This window comes from Gymnoscopelus braueri (genome assembly GCF_963280865.1).
Source record: "Gymnoscopelus braueri genome assembly, chromosome: 24".
Taxonomy (NCBI): Eukaryota; Metazoa; Chordata; class Actinopteri; order Myctophiformes; family Myctophidae; genus Gymnoscopelus; species Gymnoscopelus braueri.
Genome location: NC_137626.1, coordinates 28,696,227 through 28,714,966, shown reverse-complemented (window position 1 = coordinate 28,714,966; position 18,740 = coordinate 28,696,227). Strand labels below are relative to the sequence as shown.

General features: G+C 41.5%; 1 protein-coding gene across 2 annotated transcripts; it reads right to left on the bottom strand.

Moving 5' to 3' along the window:
- Window positions 1-43: 43 nt before the first annotated feature.
- LOC308080452 (general transcription factor 3C polypeptide 3-like) lies at window positions 44-17,708 on the bottom strand. 2 transcript variants are annotated; one of them, XM_080422343.1, is made up of 19 exons: window positions 17,260-17,708; window positions 16,480-16,576; window positions 15,434-15,792; window positions 14,989-15,112; window positions 14,183-14,374; window positions 13,587-13,752; window positions 12,822-12,969; window positions 12,167-12,332; window positions 11,778-11,878; window positions 10,570-10,741; window positions 9,482-9,684; window positions 8,037-8,138; window positions 7,315-7,447; window positions 5,728-5,953; window positions 3,559-3,613; window positions 3,019-3,154; window positions 2,563-2,687; window positions 2,251-2,403; window positions 44-612 (listed from the first exon to the last, which is right to left on the bottom strand). In XM_080422343.1, the coding sequence occupies exons 1-19, from the start codon at window positions 17,350-17,352 to the stop codon at window positions 490-492; spliced, it is 2,874 nt and encodes a 957-aa protein (XP_080278469.1). In that variant the 5' UTR covers window positions 17,353-17,708; the 3' UTR covers window positions 44-489. The 2 variants fall into 2 exon arrangements, with proteins under 2 accessions (XP_080278469.1, XP_080278470.1); XM_080422344.1 differs by having other exon boundaries at window positions 474-612; window positions 2,555-2,687.
- Window positions 17,709-18,740: the final 1,032 nt, after the last annotated feature.

Below are 18,740 nucleotides of genomic sequence, written 5' to 3'. Positions count from 1 at the left end.
ACCCATCCATCACAACATAGAACACAAATCTCAGTTGCACCTATTCAAACTCCAGTTATTTATTGACTTGAGAAAATATACATGTAATAATACACAAAATATACATTCTGTAACCCAAAAAAATAAAACAATGTTTTGTACAATCTGAGTTGTGGTTGGGTCGGGTATCAAAACATTACACGTTGCTATCAGTTGTAACATTATACCATTGAAACGTACCGGAAAAGGATCCCTTTTGATACTGATCGGTCGAGGCTCAATAAAGCATGCCATATTATATTTCAAGAAGTACATTTATGAAAAGAAAAATAAATAAATTGGCTCTCACACAATGAAAGCACCTTTCATTCAACATAGACCTGAACCAGAAGATTTATATCTTTGTCATTCTATTTAAAGAAATAACCAAAAATTGGGTTCACATTTGTTTTTAACACTGTAAAATATGACCGTAATGGCGTGGCTACAATGGCATCAATGTGTGTGTGCTTATATGATGCAGTGGGTTTGGATAAGTTGGCGGGCCATTTCTGTGTTGCCACTGGCCCGGTAGATGAGGGACAGGTTGAAGGCAATCTCCCCACTCAGATCCACCTGGTCACGAGAGATACCCTGGAGAGAGAGAGAGAGAGACACACAGAGAGAGAGACAGAGAGAGACAGAGAGAGAGACACACACACACAGAGAGAGAGAACGAGATGGGGGGTTAAAAGGTGGGGCCATAGCAAAAGACAAAATTAAGAGAGAGAGATTGGAAAAGGAGAAACAGAGATTATCCCTCATTAGTGTCTTCTCAAACTCAGATGGTAGGCTCCCCCTCAGCTATTTGTTTGTGTTTAGCTACCACAAAGGTTACAAGTTCTCCCAGATGTGATTCTGGTTCTAGTACATTATTTAATCATTTTTGTAAAGATATTTTTGGGGCTTTTTCTGCCTTTAATTATAGTAGATAGTGAAGATGGACAGGAAACAGGGAGAGAGAGACAGGGAGTGACACGCAGCAAAGGCCGTCGGGAACGGGATTCAGACTCGCGACGCGCTGTCAGGCTACATTAGAGCCTATATGTGGTGTGCACCTGGACCGTTAGGCCAGCGGGCGCCCCAAGGATCTAGTACATTATTGAGATGTTTAAGTTATTTGCACCCCCAAAAATAATTAGGGTACATTGCACGACTACATTTTAAGTGTTCATTTGACAGATAAAAGGTCCATTTATTTTTTGCATTCTTAGTGTTAAATGAATACTACAGATTTTTCAGTGTGCCTTCTTAATCTTGACTCTGCGTTCAGACCAGTCACAATTAGAGACACACTGCGTTGCTATTGTACAGTATGATGATCAGAGTCAGCTGACTGCTAGCGGTAGTGTTGGCTGCCTAAATGTAAAAAAAAAACGAGGAATCTCGTGGTCAGCATCAGCAGACGCTTCTCTGGTTAAAGCTTCCGCTTCATGTTCTGCTGGTTCAATGTGCTCTCTCTCACTTTCATCCAGCACTTGCTCTCCTGTGTTTGAGGCTTGGATCCAGTCCACGCCTACCAAATTGCTAGGAGACCAACTGTCTGCATACTGCAGCATATCGTGTCCTTCATTGGTCCGTTTTCAAATCAGTCACAGTCCAGGTCACAGCACACCGTCAAAGTTTAGCCATATGCAATACATTGCATGTAGCCCAGACATACCTGTAGCATCTCTCTTGAGTGCATTTATTTTTTGCATTCTTAGTGTTAAATGAATACTAAGGATTTTACTGTGTTACTGGGCATACACATGACAAGGCGCATTCACATCGGACGCGATAAAAATAATCGTGTCACTTGAACAGCGGGAAACTCGGTAGCATTTTACATTTGCTTGAAGCGATACACACACACTGGCTGACGCTCTGTTCACTTTGGTGAAAATAGCTTGAGTTTCATTTTTTTTTTCTTAACATTAATCACGTCTCTAAGAACTTCTCTGCGTCCAGAGTGAATGCACCTTAACAGATGTAGGTGATTAGGTTTACGCTGACAGAAATGGGTGTGTGAGTCTCAAAGGAGGGTAGAACAAACCAAACCAAGACAAATAATTTTGTCTGTGGATGCGAGTCCTTCCCCCCCCGAATGCCGGCTGAACTCGGTGCAGCATGCACAGTCAAACACGTAGCATGCAATTGTACTGCCGCATGACCAAAATGCACACTCTGAACTTACACGATGAAACATCAAATGTATATGTACAGTGTGTGTGTGCGTGCGTGCGTGCGCACCTTCAGTGTGGGTGCAGGTAGACTCAGTGCTTTCTGGTAGTAGTGTATAGCCAGGTGCACCAGGCCCACCTGATGCAGAGCTCTGGCCAGGTTGTACATGCTCTCCTGGCATTCTCCACGTAATTCCACATAACGCCATAGGAAGGAGAAACCCTGCAACACACACACACACACACACACACAGACACACATATTAGCACACAGCATAGCAGCGATCACATGGGTAATCGGCACTGCTATTACAGATAGCAAGTGGATCATTGGCTGACGCACTGGTGCAAAACAACATTCTCCACACACCCACCCCCCTACCTGCACCAGCAGTGGATGTCGTTTGGCTACAAACTTCTGTGAAGCCATGTGGAAGAAGGTGATGCCCACATACAGGCTGTGGAGGGGGTTCTTGGGGTGCGTGCGGAAGGCCTGCACATACTGACCTGGAGACAGACAACGGAGGCATGCATGAAGTACGGCAAGGTTGTCATCGTCGCTGTTGTGTCGGGTGTAGACCTTGTATATCCAAAACAGTTATTTTTGAGGAAATAGAAAAAAAAGAACCTGTGTCTACGAATATTTATAGACCTTGCAGACAGACACTTTCAAAATATTTCTAAAATAGCAGATCTCCATGATCACAATGCGACTTTTGAGCAGCACTATTGTAAAACAAAGAATGGCATTAATTGACTATAAAACATAAAAAGTTGAAATATGGATATACAAGATTTTTGCAGCGACTATACTGTATGTGTGTGTGTGTGTTTGTACCCAGAGCATGCTTGAAGCTGCCAGACACCAGGGCATTGTGTCCACAGAGGACACACAAGGCGAGGTTGTCTGGGTTCTTCAACATCAGCCGCAGACAGAAGCGGTGATGACGCTGGTCCTGAGAGTTCAACGTCACCTGGAGGGCAACAACACACAATGGAAAATGGATTCAGGGCACTTCAGGGGGACATTGTCACGCTCATCCGTTAAGTAATATGTTAATATGCTCTAATGTGTGGTACAGGAGCGATGCTTGCTTAACTCATTTCCTGCCAGAATTATTTCAGATTTTTGGCTGTAGACTGCCAGAGATTTTCCATTGAAAAAAAAAATTCTCAGGTGCCGAGATACAGATTTTTTAAGTTTTAAGTTAACAATGAAGTGGATAGGAGTTTAAATCTTTGATATATCATATCTCCTTGGTCTTTTTTTTTTTTTTTTTTTAAATAGAACGCAGATCTGCGTCTTTGGCAGCCAGGCGAGAAATTAAATAGAACGCAGATATGCGTCTTTGGCAGCCAATGTGTTAAATGCACTCACCTGGTTGAAAATGTTCCAGAGCTGAGGGCGTTCGACATTGTCCATTAGCATCAACCTATTGAAGAGAGAGAGAAAGAGAGGCAGACACAAACTATTATAATAACAATAAAAAGTATCAGACCCAATCTGATCCAGTCCTAGGATGTGCAGTAGTATCTATATCAGTGGTTCTCAAACTTTTTTGGCTCAGGGCACCCCTGTAAATAACCTTTTCATCCACGGCACCCCTGAATTACATTGTTATTTTATAGCATCTTATATTTACAATATGTCATATTACGGTACGTAAATATGTAAATCTTTCCCCCTAAGATACAGTATGTCAGGAGGAAGATTTGAGAGAATATCCGGGTCTGAATAGACAGATTGAAAATAACGTTACAATTGACTTTTAACCACTAGAACCTCAGAATCCCTATTCTGGGGAGAACTTGGCGGAGAGATTTGATGTTGATTGAAAAAGAGCCACACCAAGGACAGTGCACCTTATGCGTCACCCCTGGACTTGCGTCATGGCTCCCTAGGGTGCCAAGGCGCCCACTTTGAGAAACCCTGATCTATCTACACAGTAATAAAGGTCAATTTGTATACTCTCAGAGTATAATTAACACACAGGGTGGGTTGCACCAACTGGGCTTTACTAAGCCTTGTCTGTCTTTGTTAAGACCAGTCTTTAGAATGGACTTCGTGTCGGTTGCAACACCCAAACTTACGCCGTAGTACTAACTATGGGGCGGCCAAAGCTGAATGGGTAGAGACTATTCACCTGTTTCCTAGGCTGTGTGTTCTCCACTTCCTGTCGATTTGATCCAATGAAATCCAATGAAACTGGTCAGATGACCAATGATATCCAATGAAATCGACAGGAAGTGGAAAACACACAGCCTAGGAAACAGGTGAATAGGCCACCTGGAAAGCAGAAGGTCCCAGGTTCGATTCCCGGCCCTGGCAATGTGTCGAGGTGTCCCTGAGCAAGACACTTAACCCCTAACTACTCCCCCCCTGCGCTCAGGTCTGACGACTTGGGCAGCAATCAGGTGGGTGAAGCTGAAAACTGAATTTCCCCTGTGGGATAAAATATAGTAGGACTAAATTAATAATAATTATAATTACTTATGCTTATTCCCTGTCTTAGCGATGCATTTCCATGTGAATGCCCACATGACTGTGGCTATTGCCTAGCAGCGCGCGTTGCTAGGATACATTGTTAACAATCTCCCGCTGACTTGCTAATTTGCAGCTAATCCTTTCTAATTTGCAGCAACATTATGGAGGATCAAAGAAAAAGAAAAGGCAATTTCACGGACATAGGGACATGGAAATTAATAGAGCTGCACACACAGCTAGACTGCCTATAGCAGACAACACTGCTATGTGGTCCGACAAAAACTACAGAGTCCAATGACAGCTATTCAGGGCTGCCGCAACTATCGATTACTTTCTTAGCGATTATTCTATTGATTACTTTTTAATAATGTGTGTGTGTGTGTATACGTTCTAATACAAGTCTAATTGACTGTTGCACCCCTAGTCCAATGACAGCTCTTCAAATAAATCCCTCCTATAGAATCAAAAGCTCCCAATGAGCTTCTCATCGTTGTATATGTCCAATGGATTTCTTCTGTCCCTCTAACACGTACAGGGAGAGAGGGAGCTTATACAGGACATATCTTTCTATATTGACCATTACTTATTAAACGTATTCTTTTGATTTAATTTGCGTTTAGTTGAGAGTTTTACAAAACAACAATGTGAACACAGAACAGTTGTAAAAAATTAACAGCTACATATTTGAGTGGGGCATCAAGACCTACTAGATGGCCATTAAATCTTGTTTCAATTATGACCGGAACCATATGTAATTACAGTCATTATCAGCCGCACACTATAACCCAGAACTCATTCTGAATACAAAGTGTGCTTTGTCAGCTCTTGTTGCGTCAGCCAATTTCTATTATGCTAGATCAAAGACTGTTTCTGACATGCACAGACAAAGCAACATCTTCCAATGTCCCAAGCAACGTTCCCCATCAATCGACCTTCATCATCAGAGCAGTTGTCGGCTCTGTGGTAGTTGTGTACCAGACGTAGTTGGATGCCTGGTGCTAGTTTTGTACCCGAGTAGTCAAAGGCCCTGTAGTAGTCGTCTGCCTGCCCGTAGCTGTGTACCTGATGTAGTCGTAGGCCCGGCGGAAGTTTTGGTCAAGGAAGGCGGCTGACAGGCCAAAGAACTCCAGCTCTTTCCTCTTGGCTTTGTTCTCGTAAAAGACGACGAACTCCATGGATGAGTCGACCAGTAGCTCAGCCTCTTTGTAGCGCTTCACCTCACACAGTGTGAACACACAGCGCACCACCAACTGCCACCAATCCTCCCTGGACAGCACACTGGTCTTACCTAAGGAGAGCCATAGCATAATATATCAGCATATATTCTGTGAAACTGTATATTATATTATACAATGGCTACGGTTGTTTAAGACTTAAACAAGTGCCTTAACCCATTAAAGGGAGACTTGAATTCATGGAGATTTTTGTTTTTGTCGCATTCCTAAGCCAATAATTTGATGACCGGCGGCGGCTCCGGTAGGAGACACAAAGTGTCAACTTTGAGTCTCCTAGCGAAGACATTAGCACCTTTCTGACGGTCATCAAATTATTGTCTCAGGTAAGCGACAAAAACAAAAACATCTCCATGAATTCAAGGCTTCATGGGGTGTGTAATTGATAGAAAATAAGATTTATTTTGGGTGAACTATTCCTTTAAGACCAGAGGCAGATTCTACAAATACCTTCTAAATCAGTAGTTCTATTTTTTTTTCTCGAAAATTCAAAATGATCCAACATTTCCAAATTTTCAATTTCCAAAAATAGCAGATGTACAAGCTTGCAGCGCGGCACGAAGTGACGTGCTGTGAGCTTGTATATCTGCTATCTGTGAGCTTGGCTATTCTGCTTGAATAGCTAACGCTAAAATCTAAAATGACACAGATGTTATACCGGGTTTTAATGGGTTAAACTTTAAGGCACTCTGCTACGTGTTGTGCCAACATTAGTAGCCGTGTTATAATCAGAATATACCATATCATACTTATTGCTTAAGTATGGCATAGCATAATATAGCACTGTACAATATTATGTTATGGAAAAGTCAATGTGTGATGCAATATTATCTTTGCTTCACCATGACGATTCCAGTGCTTCATTAATAATAGTCCTCTGAGTGTTGACACGTGGCACAGCTAAATATATCTGGTAGAATGTTCCATGGTGTCTCTGTAGTAGTAGGTCAGGCTGACCAAATATTTTGATATGTAACAGGTATCAAGGAAAGCTTCAAATAAAGTACACATAAACACAGAGTGATAAGGTAATATGGTAATGATTATTTCTGATCGGTAGACTAAACATTGTTCTAGAAGGTAGGTAGAGTGATGTTCTCTCCAAGTTTCAGTGTTGTCTGGAGACTCTCTTCAGCTACAGTAATACCGCCAATGCAGTGCTCTTTAATAAACAACCACTAATCTGAGGAAGATCCGTCTGTCATCTTTGGCTCCGTTATTCTCTCCTCAAGAAAACCCCAACAATAACATTATAACATACTATATTATGTAGTACAGCAGCATAGTGTAGTGCTCCATAACATTGTATATATATATATAGTATACCTTAGAATAGCACATGGGTGTTTGATCTTACATCGTAACAGGGACTACACAGAAAATCCAAACACACACACTACATATTGTACACACATACCCATGATGTCCTGATAAGCGGCTTCCGGGTCCTCGATATCTGACATAATGTTTTTGAGCTTTACAAGCTTCATGTGACGTTCCCCAGATTCAGACACCAAACGCGCACACACTCGGGCACGCTGCATCGCTACCTGTTACACAGACACACACACACACACACAATATACTTGCTAAATGTCAAATAGACCCCTCTAGTGATTAATTGGTGGCTCACAGGCAAGTGAGACATGTTTTTTCTCATGTTTCTGCATCACGTTTGACAATCATTTTGTCCTAGAAAGACCGGAGGCCCACCTAAATGTAGGCTACATTGAGATTTAACATTTAAATGACTTAAAATATTGTCTGCCAAAGTGCTGAAATGGACAACAATAAACACCTCAGGCGTCTGCCTTCGTTGGATTAAATTGGCTTGGTTTACCATAGCAGTAAACATAACAATTTATAATAATCCTTAGGGGTCTATTTCATTAAAGCATTAATACAGGAATGACGATATGTTGCATTATGGCAGTATAGATGTTAGACAAGGAGAGCGAGCATAAGAGGAAACAGACAAGAAAATGGGTACTTTTAATAGCTATAGAGAGAAAGTGTTCACCACCAAAATATATATTAAAATGTTCATATTAAGGACTTCCAACAATAATGTGCACTACATGTACCCAAGAGTTTTAGAGATACTAAAAGTGTGGTTGAGATGCTGTGCTTGTGCGTTACCTTCAGCAGCATGGCCAGCATGGTGAGCATGGTGTCTATGTTCTCCTGTATTTTGCCCTGAGTCTGTAGCAGAGTGGAGCGTTGAAGTAGCAGCTTCAACTCCTGCAGTGGTGGAAAGAGTAACACAACCACATCACCTCAGTCAAAGTATGGATACTCCATGACGAATAAAACTCATTCCATTTTCTAAAGTCAAAGTAGGCCTACAGTACAGATAGCCCATGTCAAATAATACTCAGTTCATTCCTACTCGAGTCAATGTATACATAGTACCACAAATCAAGGGTGTCTGCAGGTATCAGGAAGTAAAATATATAGTTAGATTTTATAGTTTTTATCGTATTTGTTTTCATTCAGTTTATTACTATTAGTATAATTAGTATTTTAAATTTTGGTATAATTACCAGATTTCAAAAATTTGAAAATATTCAGACTTTCAGGTGATAAGCACCTCAGAATTCTCTGCATATCCGGCTGATAATTCTGTCAGCGTTTGAGATATTTTTTCCCACGGTATATTTTCATCTAGACTTGTCAAACCAATTCCTGCTTTGAATTACAATCACGCAACCTTTACAAAAATGAATGCAGAGAGAATTTCCACTGTGTTGGACTTCTAAAGAAAATCAGAAAATCATCATCTACTTGTAGAAACTTGAATCCTGCTGGATAGGTAATCCAGCAGGATTCAAGTTTCTACAAGTAGATGATGATTTTCGGATTTTCTTTAGAAGTCAGCACATTGCTGTGTTATTTCACATAACGAACACATTTACAGAACTTCTAATGCACTGATGTAGTGTCAGTGATGGGCAAACAGAGGTTTTCTGAACCTCTGAACCTTTTCAGCCAATTGTATTGAGAATGGGTTCATTACTCAAAGCTTGAATTAAAACAAGCTGTAAACATGATTGTCATCTACTGGTGAAATGGGTGTAGTGCAGTCAACTGAGGCAGAAAACTGCAGGTCTGCTGCCCCTCTTATTTCTTTTAAAAAAACAACTAAAGACAACTTTCTGTTTGCTGCTGCCTTTGATTGAGTTATTATTTATTTTTTCTCTTTTCTTTTCTACTCTGCACTGTAACGGTATCTATTCATTTCTACTTCTTTTGTTTTATGCATCCTAATGTCATTTTATAGTGTTATTATTGTGTTTCCTTTGCTTGATGTGTAAAGCACATTGAATTGCCTTGTTGTTGAAATGTGCAATACAAATAAAATTGCCTTGCCTTGCTGCATTACCCGAGTTTGAAAAACTCTACAAAAAAGATTTAGATTGACTGATCTTGATTTACTGATTGATTTGTTTACATGGTTACAAATGGATATTATGTTATTATATACAAGGCAGAGAGTGTGCTTGGGGTCATGTGACAAGGGAGTGTGCATGCGTGATGGGGGATTAAATGTTTATAGGGATTTTTTGTGATTGCAGGAAAGTTACCTGCTGAGTGGCGGAGGAGTCCTGGGCCAGTGTGTCAGGGTCATACATGGGTTCCAGAGCCTTCAGAGCCATTTCTGGACGCCCCAGCTGCTGCTGCAGCGTAGACAGGCAGAGACGGGCTTCAAGGTGCTGGGGGGCCATCTGCACGACCTTGTTGTAGCTCTCTGCTGCGTTCTCAATATGACCTAACGCCTTCAAACACTCTGGGAAGAGAGAGAGAGAGAGATCAGTTTAGTTTTTCTTTTTGTCTTTTCGTCTTTACATGGGTCTATCAATCCATCTAGACGTGCATCATAGCCACAGTTCTAAGTTTTCTGCACACCATGCTGTCCGGAGTCAATGCATGTACACAAGCTCTGTCTTGCATGGTGACAGTCCGTTGATGCAACCAGAGGTTTACTACATATATTTCCCTTTCCAATGATTAAATAGACCCCCTCAAATTTATATCCAAGAATGTTTTTATATTTATATTTATATTGCCTCATAAATCATTAGAAAGTAGACTCAAAATCTCCAGCAATAAACAGGTCCATTACTGCCTGCAGTGATCTCCGTTGCCCTGCCTGTGTTCAGCTGTGTAATATGGTTTGAACACTGTGGGAAAGAGGGAGAGATGTTTCAGTTCCATATCTGTTGCTTTAGTGTTTCAAATGATTTCTACTGACCGACACTCACAACGATGTGTGGTTGTCAAGGCATTTTCTAGCTCCACATACAGTACTTAACTCATGTAGTAGAATTAACTACTAATTAACAAATTCATATCATGTTGTATGGCTATATCATCTCTGTCGGGTGGGAATCTCATATGTCCAAAACTTTACTTTTTAGGATTCAAATTCGAAAATAGCAGATCGACAAGCTCAAAACACATCGCTTCGCGCCACGTTTGGAGCGTTTGGATCTGCTAATTTTGAGTGACGCTGTAGTATGATCAAGTAGGGCGTTAATTTACGGAAAAACACATAGGAGGTTTCTGCCCGACAGCAATGATGTGATTGTGTGTGTGTGTGTGTGTGTGTGTGTGTGTGTGTGTGTGTGTGTGTGTGTGTGTGTGTGTGTGTGTGTGTGTGTGTGTGTCCTACCAGCGTGTCTAAGCCAGACCACAGCCAGGTTGTATTTGACAGATGTGACCAGGGCAGAGAGGAGTGGCAGGGCTGAGGTATACTGGCCCTCCTCCAGATAAGCTTCAGCTACGTCCAGATACAGGTCTCCTACCTCCTCTGGACTCTGCTCCATTAACTCTGTCAGCAGTGCCTATGAGGAGGAATAGACACACGTATAAATACAGATACAGGTACAGGCACACTATGCTTAGATTTGACTTTTTGCAAGTAGCCAACCAGGCTAGTCACTTAGAATGTCTACTAGCTGGGGATGCAGTTACTACTAGTCTTGTTTTGTACTGGTAGATTTCAAGCTAACGAATAAGAATAACAATTATAACTTGTTAACTAACCTGTTTCTTATCAATGTTACACCATGCTTAAACAAGGGCAAACAATGACATGTAGTAAAATAAATTGACAAAACAAAAAACTGTACAATAAAAATAGAGCAGAGGGGTTTTATACATCTGGTACCTTGCTCATTAATCAGAAAAGTGTTGTAGCTTGGATTACCTGGGAACTGTGTTTATTGCGTCGTGCTTGAAATGAACTGTTGTAAAATAACCTGAACTGAACTTTCAATATATCTTCTGAACAGCAACCTATTGTGTCTGTTCAAATTATTGTGTGTGTGTGTTACGGTGTGAATTAATAGGGTGTGTAGGGAAGAGTGTGGTGCTAACCACGAACACTTCAATGCGCAGCCTTATGTGGTGGTCACTGGTTAGGATTTTGTCAGGTGAAAAGCCGGACTATTTTGTATTCGGTCAAACCGTTAACATTGTTAACTATTGTGATATCATTCAAATTGAGAAGGGGTTTCACTTTGTATTCAGTCCGTCTTACCATGAGTTGTGTCAGAAATTATTTCAAAAGTGTCAAACCTCAGATTTGATGTGGTTCAGTGATGCAGAGACTTCAATGGCTTTTTGAACATAAGGTATTTGCATTTGCATTTGGGATAAGCAAACAAAGAGAACATAATTCGATATGATATTATTATATTGGCTCTTGTGTCATTGTCTTTGTCTAAATTGTGCTTATCGTGCAGCTTTCAATTATTGAGAGAAGTAAATGCAAATTTGTAAAATTATGTTTTTGGTGTCTTATAATCCCATTAGGAATGAGTCTTGGGACAATCCATGAAAATAAGAATTCATTCTTTCATTCATTCACAGACTTACTTCCAGGGGTTTGAAGATCTGCTTGTGTATGAGACAGACCATTAGTTTGGCCCTGATGTCCACCGGCACAGTGTCTGGTATCTCCACCTCCATTATTTCACCTGGAGATGGATATTATATATCTATAATTTGCTACAGCATTGTGCGATAACTGTACGATACGCCAGTGGTTAAAAACTTTTCTGTACCAATTTTCCATTTTCATACCAACAGTGTGTCCAGTTAATGTTTATTTTGAATTGAAAAAAAATAAACAAATGCAATCCCAACCACAAGGAGGTTGCTTCGTGCCACATTATCAGTTTGCACGGCGTTGCTGGAGTTATACACAGATCACTTGAACTGTATATATACACAGTATATAGATATTATTTAACAGGGCCACTCACCAAGAAACTCTTCTTTTACCACTTCTTCTTCTGTCGTTGGCTCCGTGGACTCCTTCTCCTTGTCCTTCTCCTCCTCCTCCTTCATACTCATCTGCTCCATCTGCACTGACGTGTCTGCTGTACTTTCATCCCTCACCAAGACTATACCACAGAACTGGACCAGGATCTAGGGAAAACACACACACACACACATCATTTTCACACTTCAAGTATACATGCTCATATGCAATTTTCCAAGTAGTAGTTTTTCATATACAATAGAACACTCGCGCACGTCTCTAGACCCCAACAGGACGTGCGGTTCAATGCAAGAACAATTTACAAAAAGTAACCTTCAAAAGAAGGGACCGCACACTCCTCAAATGTAGGATGACTTGCTTTATTGATGCAGTGATGTACAACACGTTTCACTATCACCCGAGGAAGCATCAAGCTAAACGCATTGTGCATCACTGCATTAATAAAGCAAGTCATCCTGCATTTGAGGAGGGTGTGGTCCCTTCTTTTGAATGTTACTTTTTGTATTATTTAGTCGTTTTATATGTTTTATTATATTTGCATGCAGAAGCTAAATATTTGAATATTCGGATGAACATTCCAGTTTGCTTCTCTGTCACCCACATACATACACACACACACACACAAAAGGTGTTACCTGCATGGCCTTGCTGTGTTGGTGGTTGGCGATGAACAGCTCGGCGGCCATGTTGGTGAGCTCATCGGTGATGAGGTCAGGGTGTCTGCCCAGGGCCTCGTCCATCACGCCCAGTGCCGACGGCAGATCATTACTCTCATAGTAACTCCTGTGCATGTGTGCAGACAGACACACAGGATTCAACTCCCAGAACATCTTTAAAATGTGTTACGTGCAACTAAATGCTAGATACACCTGAAGCTGAAGTTATATAATGACAGCTGAACAAGTGTTACCTTTTGATGTCTCCAAAATTACACCAATACGGCACTGCTGGGTATTCTAAAACAGTGGTTCCAAAACTTTTTAGCTCAAGACCCAAAAGAGAAATTAGACATTTGCCCGGGACCCAAACTAGAGAAAATAGCAGATCTACAAGCTCACAACGCGTCGCTTCGTGCTGCGTTGCGAGCTTGTGGATCTGCTATTTTCACTAGTTCTTCAACATTTTTTTTACATTTATTTACGGCAATTCAATTTTTTCTTGGAAACATTTTGGAATAGTTTTTAATTGATGAAAAGTTGTGACTTTTTTTGTTTAAACTTTTTGAAATCTGTTGAAATAATATATGTATACATATTTTTTATGTAGGAAACGAGAAGAAAGGGGATATTTACTCGCATAAAACCCATAAAATTTGGTCCGCGAGCAAAACATGGGTCCCCCACCCGACCCACTGTTTGGGGAAACAGTGTTCTAAAACATGTGTACGTGTCGCTCCTCACTTGGCCATGTCTTTGGACAGCTGGATGAAGTCTTGTCCGCTCTCCATCGGCAACAGCGACAGGATGCGGCGGTAGCCGTCCATGCACTGCTTGTGCTCTCCTAACTGCATGTAGAGGTTGGAGCGCTCCCACAGGAAGCGCACGTTGGTGGGGTCGTACTTGATGGCTGTCGGGGGATGGAGAGATTGAAACGACAATATGAGCAGTGTGGGAAAAAAAGCCTGACTAACATTTAGTCGTAAGATGGTGTCCCATGCCAAAATTAGCCAATCTACTTGCTCACAACGTGCTGCAGTTGTAAGCTTGTAGAGCTGCTATTTTCAGGCATAAAGGAGTATTTCCCCCCAAAAAGTGACTTATTTTCTATCAATTACACACCCCATGACGCCTTAAATTCAAGGAGTTTTTTTTTGTTTTTGTCGCATTCCTGAGCCAATAATTTGATGTCCGGTGGAGTCTCCTACTGCCGATGACCCGGTCATCAAATTATTGGGCCAGGAATGCAACAAAAACAAAAAAGGGTGTGCAATTGATAGATAATAAGTCATTTTTTTGGGTGAACTACTCCTTTAAGTGTGCACGTGCCTGTGACCTACCCTTGCCGTAGCAGACCACAGCCTGCCGCGTGTTGCCTTGCTCCAGGGACATCTCCGCCAGTTTGACCCACTCCTCGCAGTCGGAGGGGTTGAGGTGAGCTGCGATCAGCCCAAACTGCAGCGCCTTGTCCACGTCCTCGTTGTCTTCATAGATCATGGCCAGGGTGGAGAAGGGCTCGTAGGCCAGAGGAGCTGAAGGAGGAAGGGTTATAGGGGAGATATTAATCTGGCAGCTGATTTGGCAGCCTTATCTATTTAAATTAACACAGCACATACTGTAGGGGTGCCTGCGTTCACGGCAGACTACAAAGCCAAGGGAGTAGGGCTGTCACGATTACAAATTTAAGTTGATGATTAATTGTCATACAAATAACGATAACAATTTAATTGTGTTTTTGGCATTGAACGTTGGAACATATGAATACAATTTAAATTTTTAGGCTTCATAATCACAAATTGCACAGGGCATATATATGACAAATAACTTAAATACAAAGAAATTACTGACACATTTATAATAATATAATATATTATAATATAATTTAAAATAGCGGAAAAGGCTGATCTACAAGCTTACAACATGTGTTGTAAGCTTGTAGATCTGCTATTTCTGAAATATGTTTGAAAATGTATAAACATTTATTTTACATGGAAACGCTTATGCAAAATAATTGCGATGATCTCAAATAATTGCGATTAGGCGATTATGTAATAATTGTGACAGGCCCACAAGGGAGAGGGAAAAGGAATATGTGGGAATGCTAGCTATTTAGAATCACATCTCACTCACACACACAGTTCCTCACCCTGTCTGATAATCTCCATGCACATCACGATGGCATCGTCCTTCTCTCCTCGGGCATAGCGGATGTTGGCTTCACCCATCAGGCCCCGCAGAGCCCGGGGCAGCTTGCTGCGGTGACGACGCTCCTGGGCGGACACACACACGCACAAATTGTACTTGATGACTTGAATACATAGGACCACAATGGAAACAAGCCCTGGAAACAAGCCCTCAGGGCTTTTTGTGTTATCCTTACCTCTGTACCTTTTGCAAACTGTTAATTAAGTATTCAATCAATCAAAAAAAAACATACACACACACTCATTTCAAAAAAATGTTTTACTTGCGTGATTCTCGTCTCTGTGAACTATCACTTGATGTTGTTTCTTTACTATGACTTAATCATGAAAAGCAAGAGCATGCTGCATACTTAACCTCCCCTCCTCCACTCTCCTCCTCCCCCTCACCTTCATCATCTTCCTGTTCTCGCGGTTCAGCTCCATCTCCAAGGCGAACACATCCCCTACGCTCGGCTTCTCGGCCCCCTCCTCCTTCTCGGACACCTCCTCATCCTCGTCTTTGTCCTTCTTCTTCTTCTTCCTCCTGCTTCTCCCACCTGGCCTCTTCGCCCTACACACCACCTCCTTCTCCTTATAGTCCTCATCTTTTTCATCATCAACGTAGCTCATAGAGTCCGACTCGTTGTTGGCGTCCTCCTCCTCCTCTTCTTCTTCCTCTTCCGAAGAAGATGGCTGCTGTATTCTGTCTTCCAACATGGAGGCGAAGGCCTGCTGGACTACAGGGCTGACTCCCTCCTCCACGTTACCTAGAGAAAGAGCACAGGAGAAGGTTAGAGAAGAGCAGAATAAGGAGAGAAAAGAAAATAATGATAGGGAAGAGGTAATGAGAAGCAAAGCGAAGAGAAAAGAATATCGGAGAGAAGAGATGTTTTTTAAGTTGCATAATGACACACACACACACACACACACACACACACACACACACACACACACACACACACACACACACACACACACACACACACACACACACACACACACACACACACACACACACACACACACACACACACACACTTGAATCATATATATATTATATTTAAAAGCAACTTGCATTGTACCAAAGTGCTTTACAGGTCAGAACAAACAGCAAAAGAGAACAGTCAATAACAGAACAACACACAGACATAGTAGTCAAACAGTAGTAACACATAAGAGGCCCGGCAAACCCCCTTAACATCATAGGATAGTGCCAATTCATCATTCAAAGGCTTGTGAATATAGAAGGGTTTTCTAACAGCGAAGGGAATGCTATTCCATAGTTTAGGGGCTGCGACAGCAAAGGCACTATCACCCCTGAGCTTCAGTCTCGTTATCGGGACGGCCAGTGTCCCCCTGCTGACCTGGACCTTCAACTACTACTAAAGAAGTCACTACTGCCCTCTAAGAAACAAATATACACAAAATACTAAAAACCCAGCGGGACTGGTTACCTGTTTGCCCAAGGCTTTGGGCAGAGGTTGTCGGTTGAGCGTCAGCCTCCTCCCCATCCTCCCCATTGTCATTACCCGAAGACTGTCTTTTTGATTCCTGCAACCAGAGAGAGAGACAGACTTGATGGAGAATTAATCACAAAATGTTAAGTGCAATATGCTTATGAAACAATACTTTACAATTCAGTAATCGCATGAGAGAGAGAGAGAGAGAGAGAGAGGTGGGGACACATCTATACCAGTGGTTCTCAAAGTGGGGCATGGGGACCCCCAGGGGTCCAGGGGGTCTCCAGGGAAATGTGTTGATACAGCATCACAACCATTTGAACCACTTTATCGATTTGTACGTTGGCTATTCAAAAATAGCAGATATACAAGCTCACAGACAGCGCGTCACTTCATGCCGTGCTGCGAGCTTGTAGATCTGCTATTTTTTTACATTTTTGAAAGATCTCGAAAATGTTTGGATGATTTTGAAATATTTTTGCATTTTTTAACATAAATCTTCTCTTCTGGGAGTTCCTGGCACAAAACATTTTCAGAGGGGGGTCTGCAGACAAAAACACTATCAATTTTGGGGGTCCTTCAACAAAAGTTCGACAACCATTGATCTATTAACCTGGAGTCACCAGGCTTTCCACTGATATATACAACTCTGTATTACCACACTATACCTTCTTCATGGTACATCATACCGTACTTCATGGGGTACATCATAGCGCACAAAATCTAGATCAAACTGACTGTACTATCATGATACACAGTTATATCATGCTGTACCTTAGTTTCTCGTTCTTCTCTCCTTTTATCGAACTCCTCGAACGTGATTCTTCCCTCCAGGTAGTCTATGAGTTCAGCGCTGAACCCAGACATGATGATGATCCCCACCAGACCGGGGTCTCTGCTACTTACTTCTCAAGAAAGCTAATGTTCACTTCTGAGAGAAAGAATTAATCTAACTATTGTAGCGTCGGCCGGGAGACGAACCCCAGACCCCTGGATCCGGAGGCGAACACGTTACCATTAGGCTAATGAGCCGGACTCGCTACCGAGCAGCACCGCAGCAAATTATAGCTTACACTATTACCAATACAACCGATAAACGTAGCCTCACGGCAGTGCACGTAGCTAGCAACAACGGCCTACCTTACACACGACAGTAGAAACGCATAAGAATAATGCACAATGCATGAATCTATGAGACTGCTGATTTATAATAAAGCCCCAATAGTTTGACAACAAGCTGTCGGAGCCACTTTGAAGAAGAACTACAACAGAACCATGTGACTTCTAACTACTTCCGGGTTAGATGGTTCGCTGCATAGATATATATATCTATGGTTCGCTGTGATCAACATGAGGTGAGGTGCTGACATCTAGTGGTGACTAGCGACAAGGTACATAATAAACTGCTATTACTGTGTAGTGTCTGTGTACTGTAGAGTAGAGCAGGGCCCGGGTCTTCAACTTTTTTCAAGCCAAGGACCCCTCGGCTGAGAGAGAGAGATGAAGCAGGCAGGGACCCCATACTACATGTTATGAAATAGTGTTGCAGATTAAACCTTTTCATAGATTTCATAGATGGTTTCATAGACTAGAAAAGGGATTCTGGGGTTCAAGTGGTTAATGTAAAAAAAAAAAATCCTATCACAGAAAGATTTGGCGGCCCCCCTGTAGTAACTCTGAAGACCTCCTAGGGGTCCCCCTGTTGAAGACCTCTGGTGTAGAGGCATGGAAATAGTCAAATTGAATTGTGACTGTGCAAAATACAGTGTCAAATCTAAAGACATTTACCATTTCTATACACACCAATGATATCCTAAAACACATGTGGATATTCATTTGCAGTACATTACACAAAAGTTGGAAAAAGGTGGAAGTATTTTTACTCACTTTAACAGCTGTAAAGTATTTCTACTCACTTTAACAACTGTAGAGTATTTTTACTCATTTTAACAGCTGTAAAGTATTTTTACTCACTTTAGCTGCTGTAAAGTATTTCTACTCATTTTAACAGCTGTGGAGTATTTTTACTCATTTTAACAGCTGTAAAGTATATCTACTCACTTTAACGGCTGTAAAGTATTTCTACTCACTTTAATGGCTGTAAAGTATTTCTACTCACTTTAACAGCTGTAAAGTATTTCTACTCACTTTAACAGCTGTAAAGTATTTCTACTCACTTTAACAGCTGTAAAGTATTTTTACTCACTTTGATTACTTTTTACCCACTCAAATTGTAGATCGGTCGATTTTAGTTT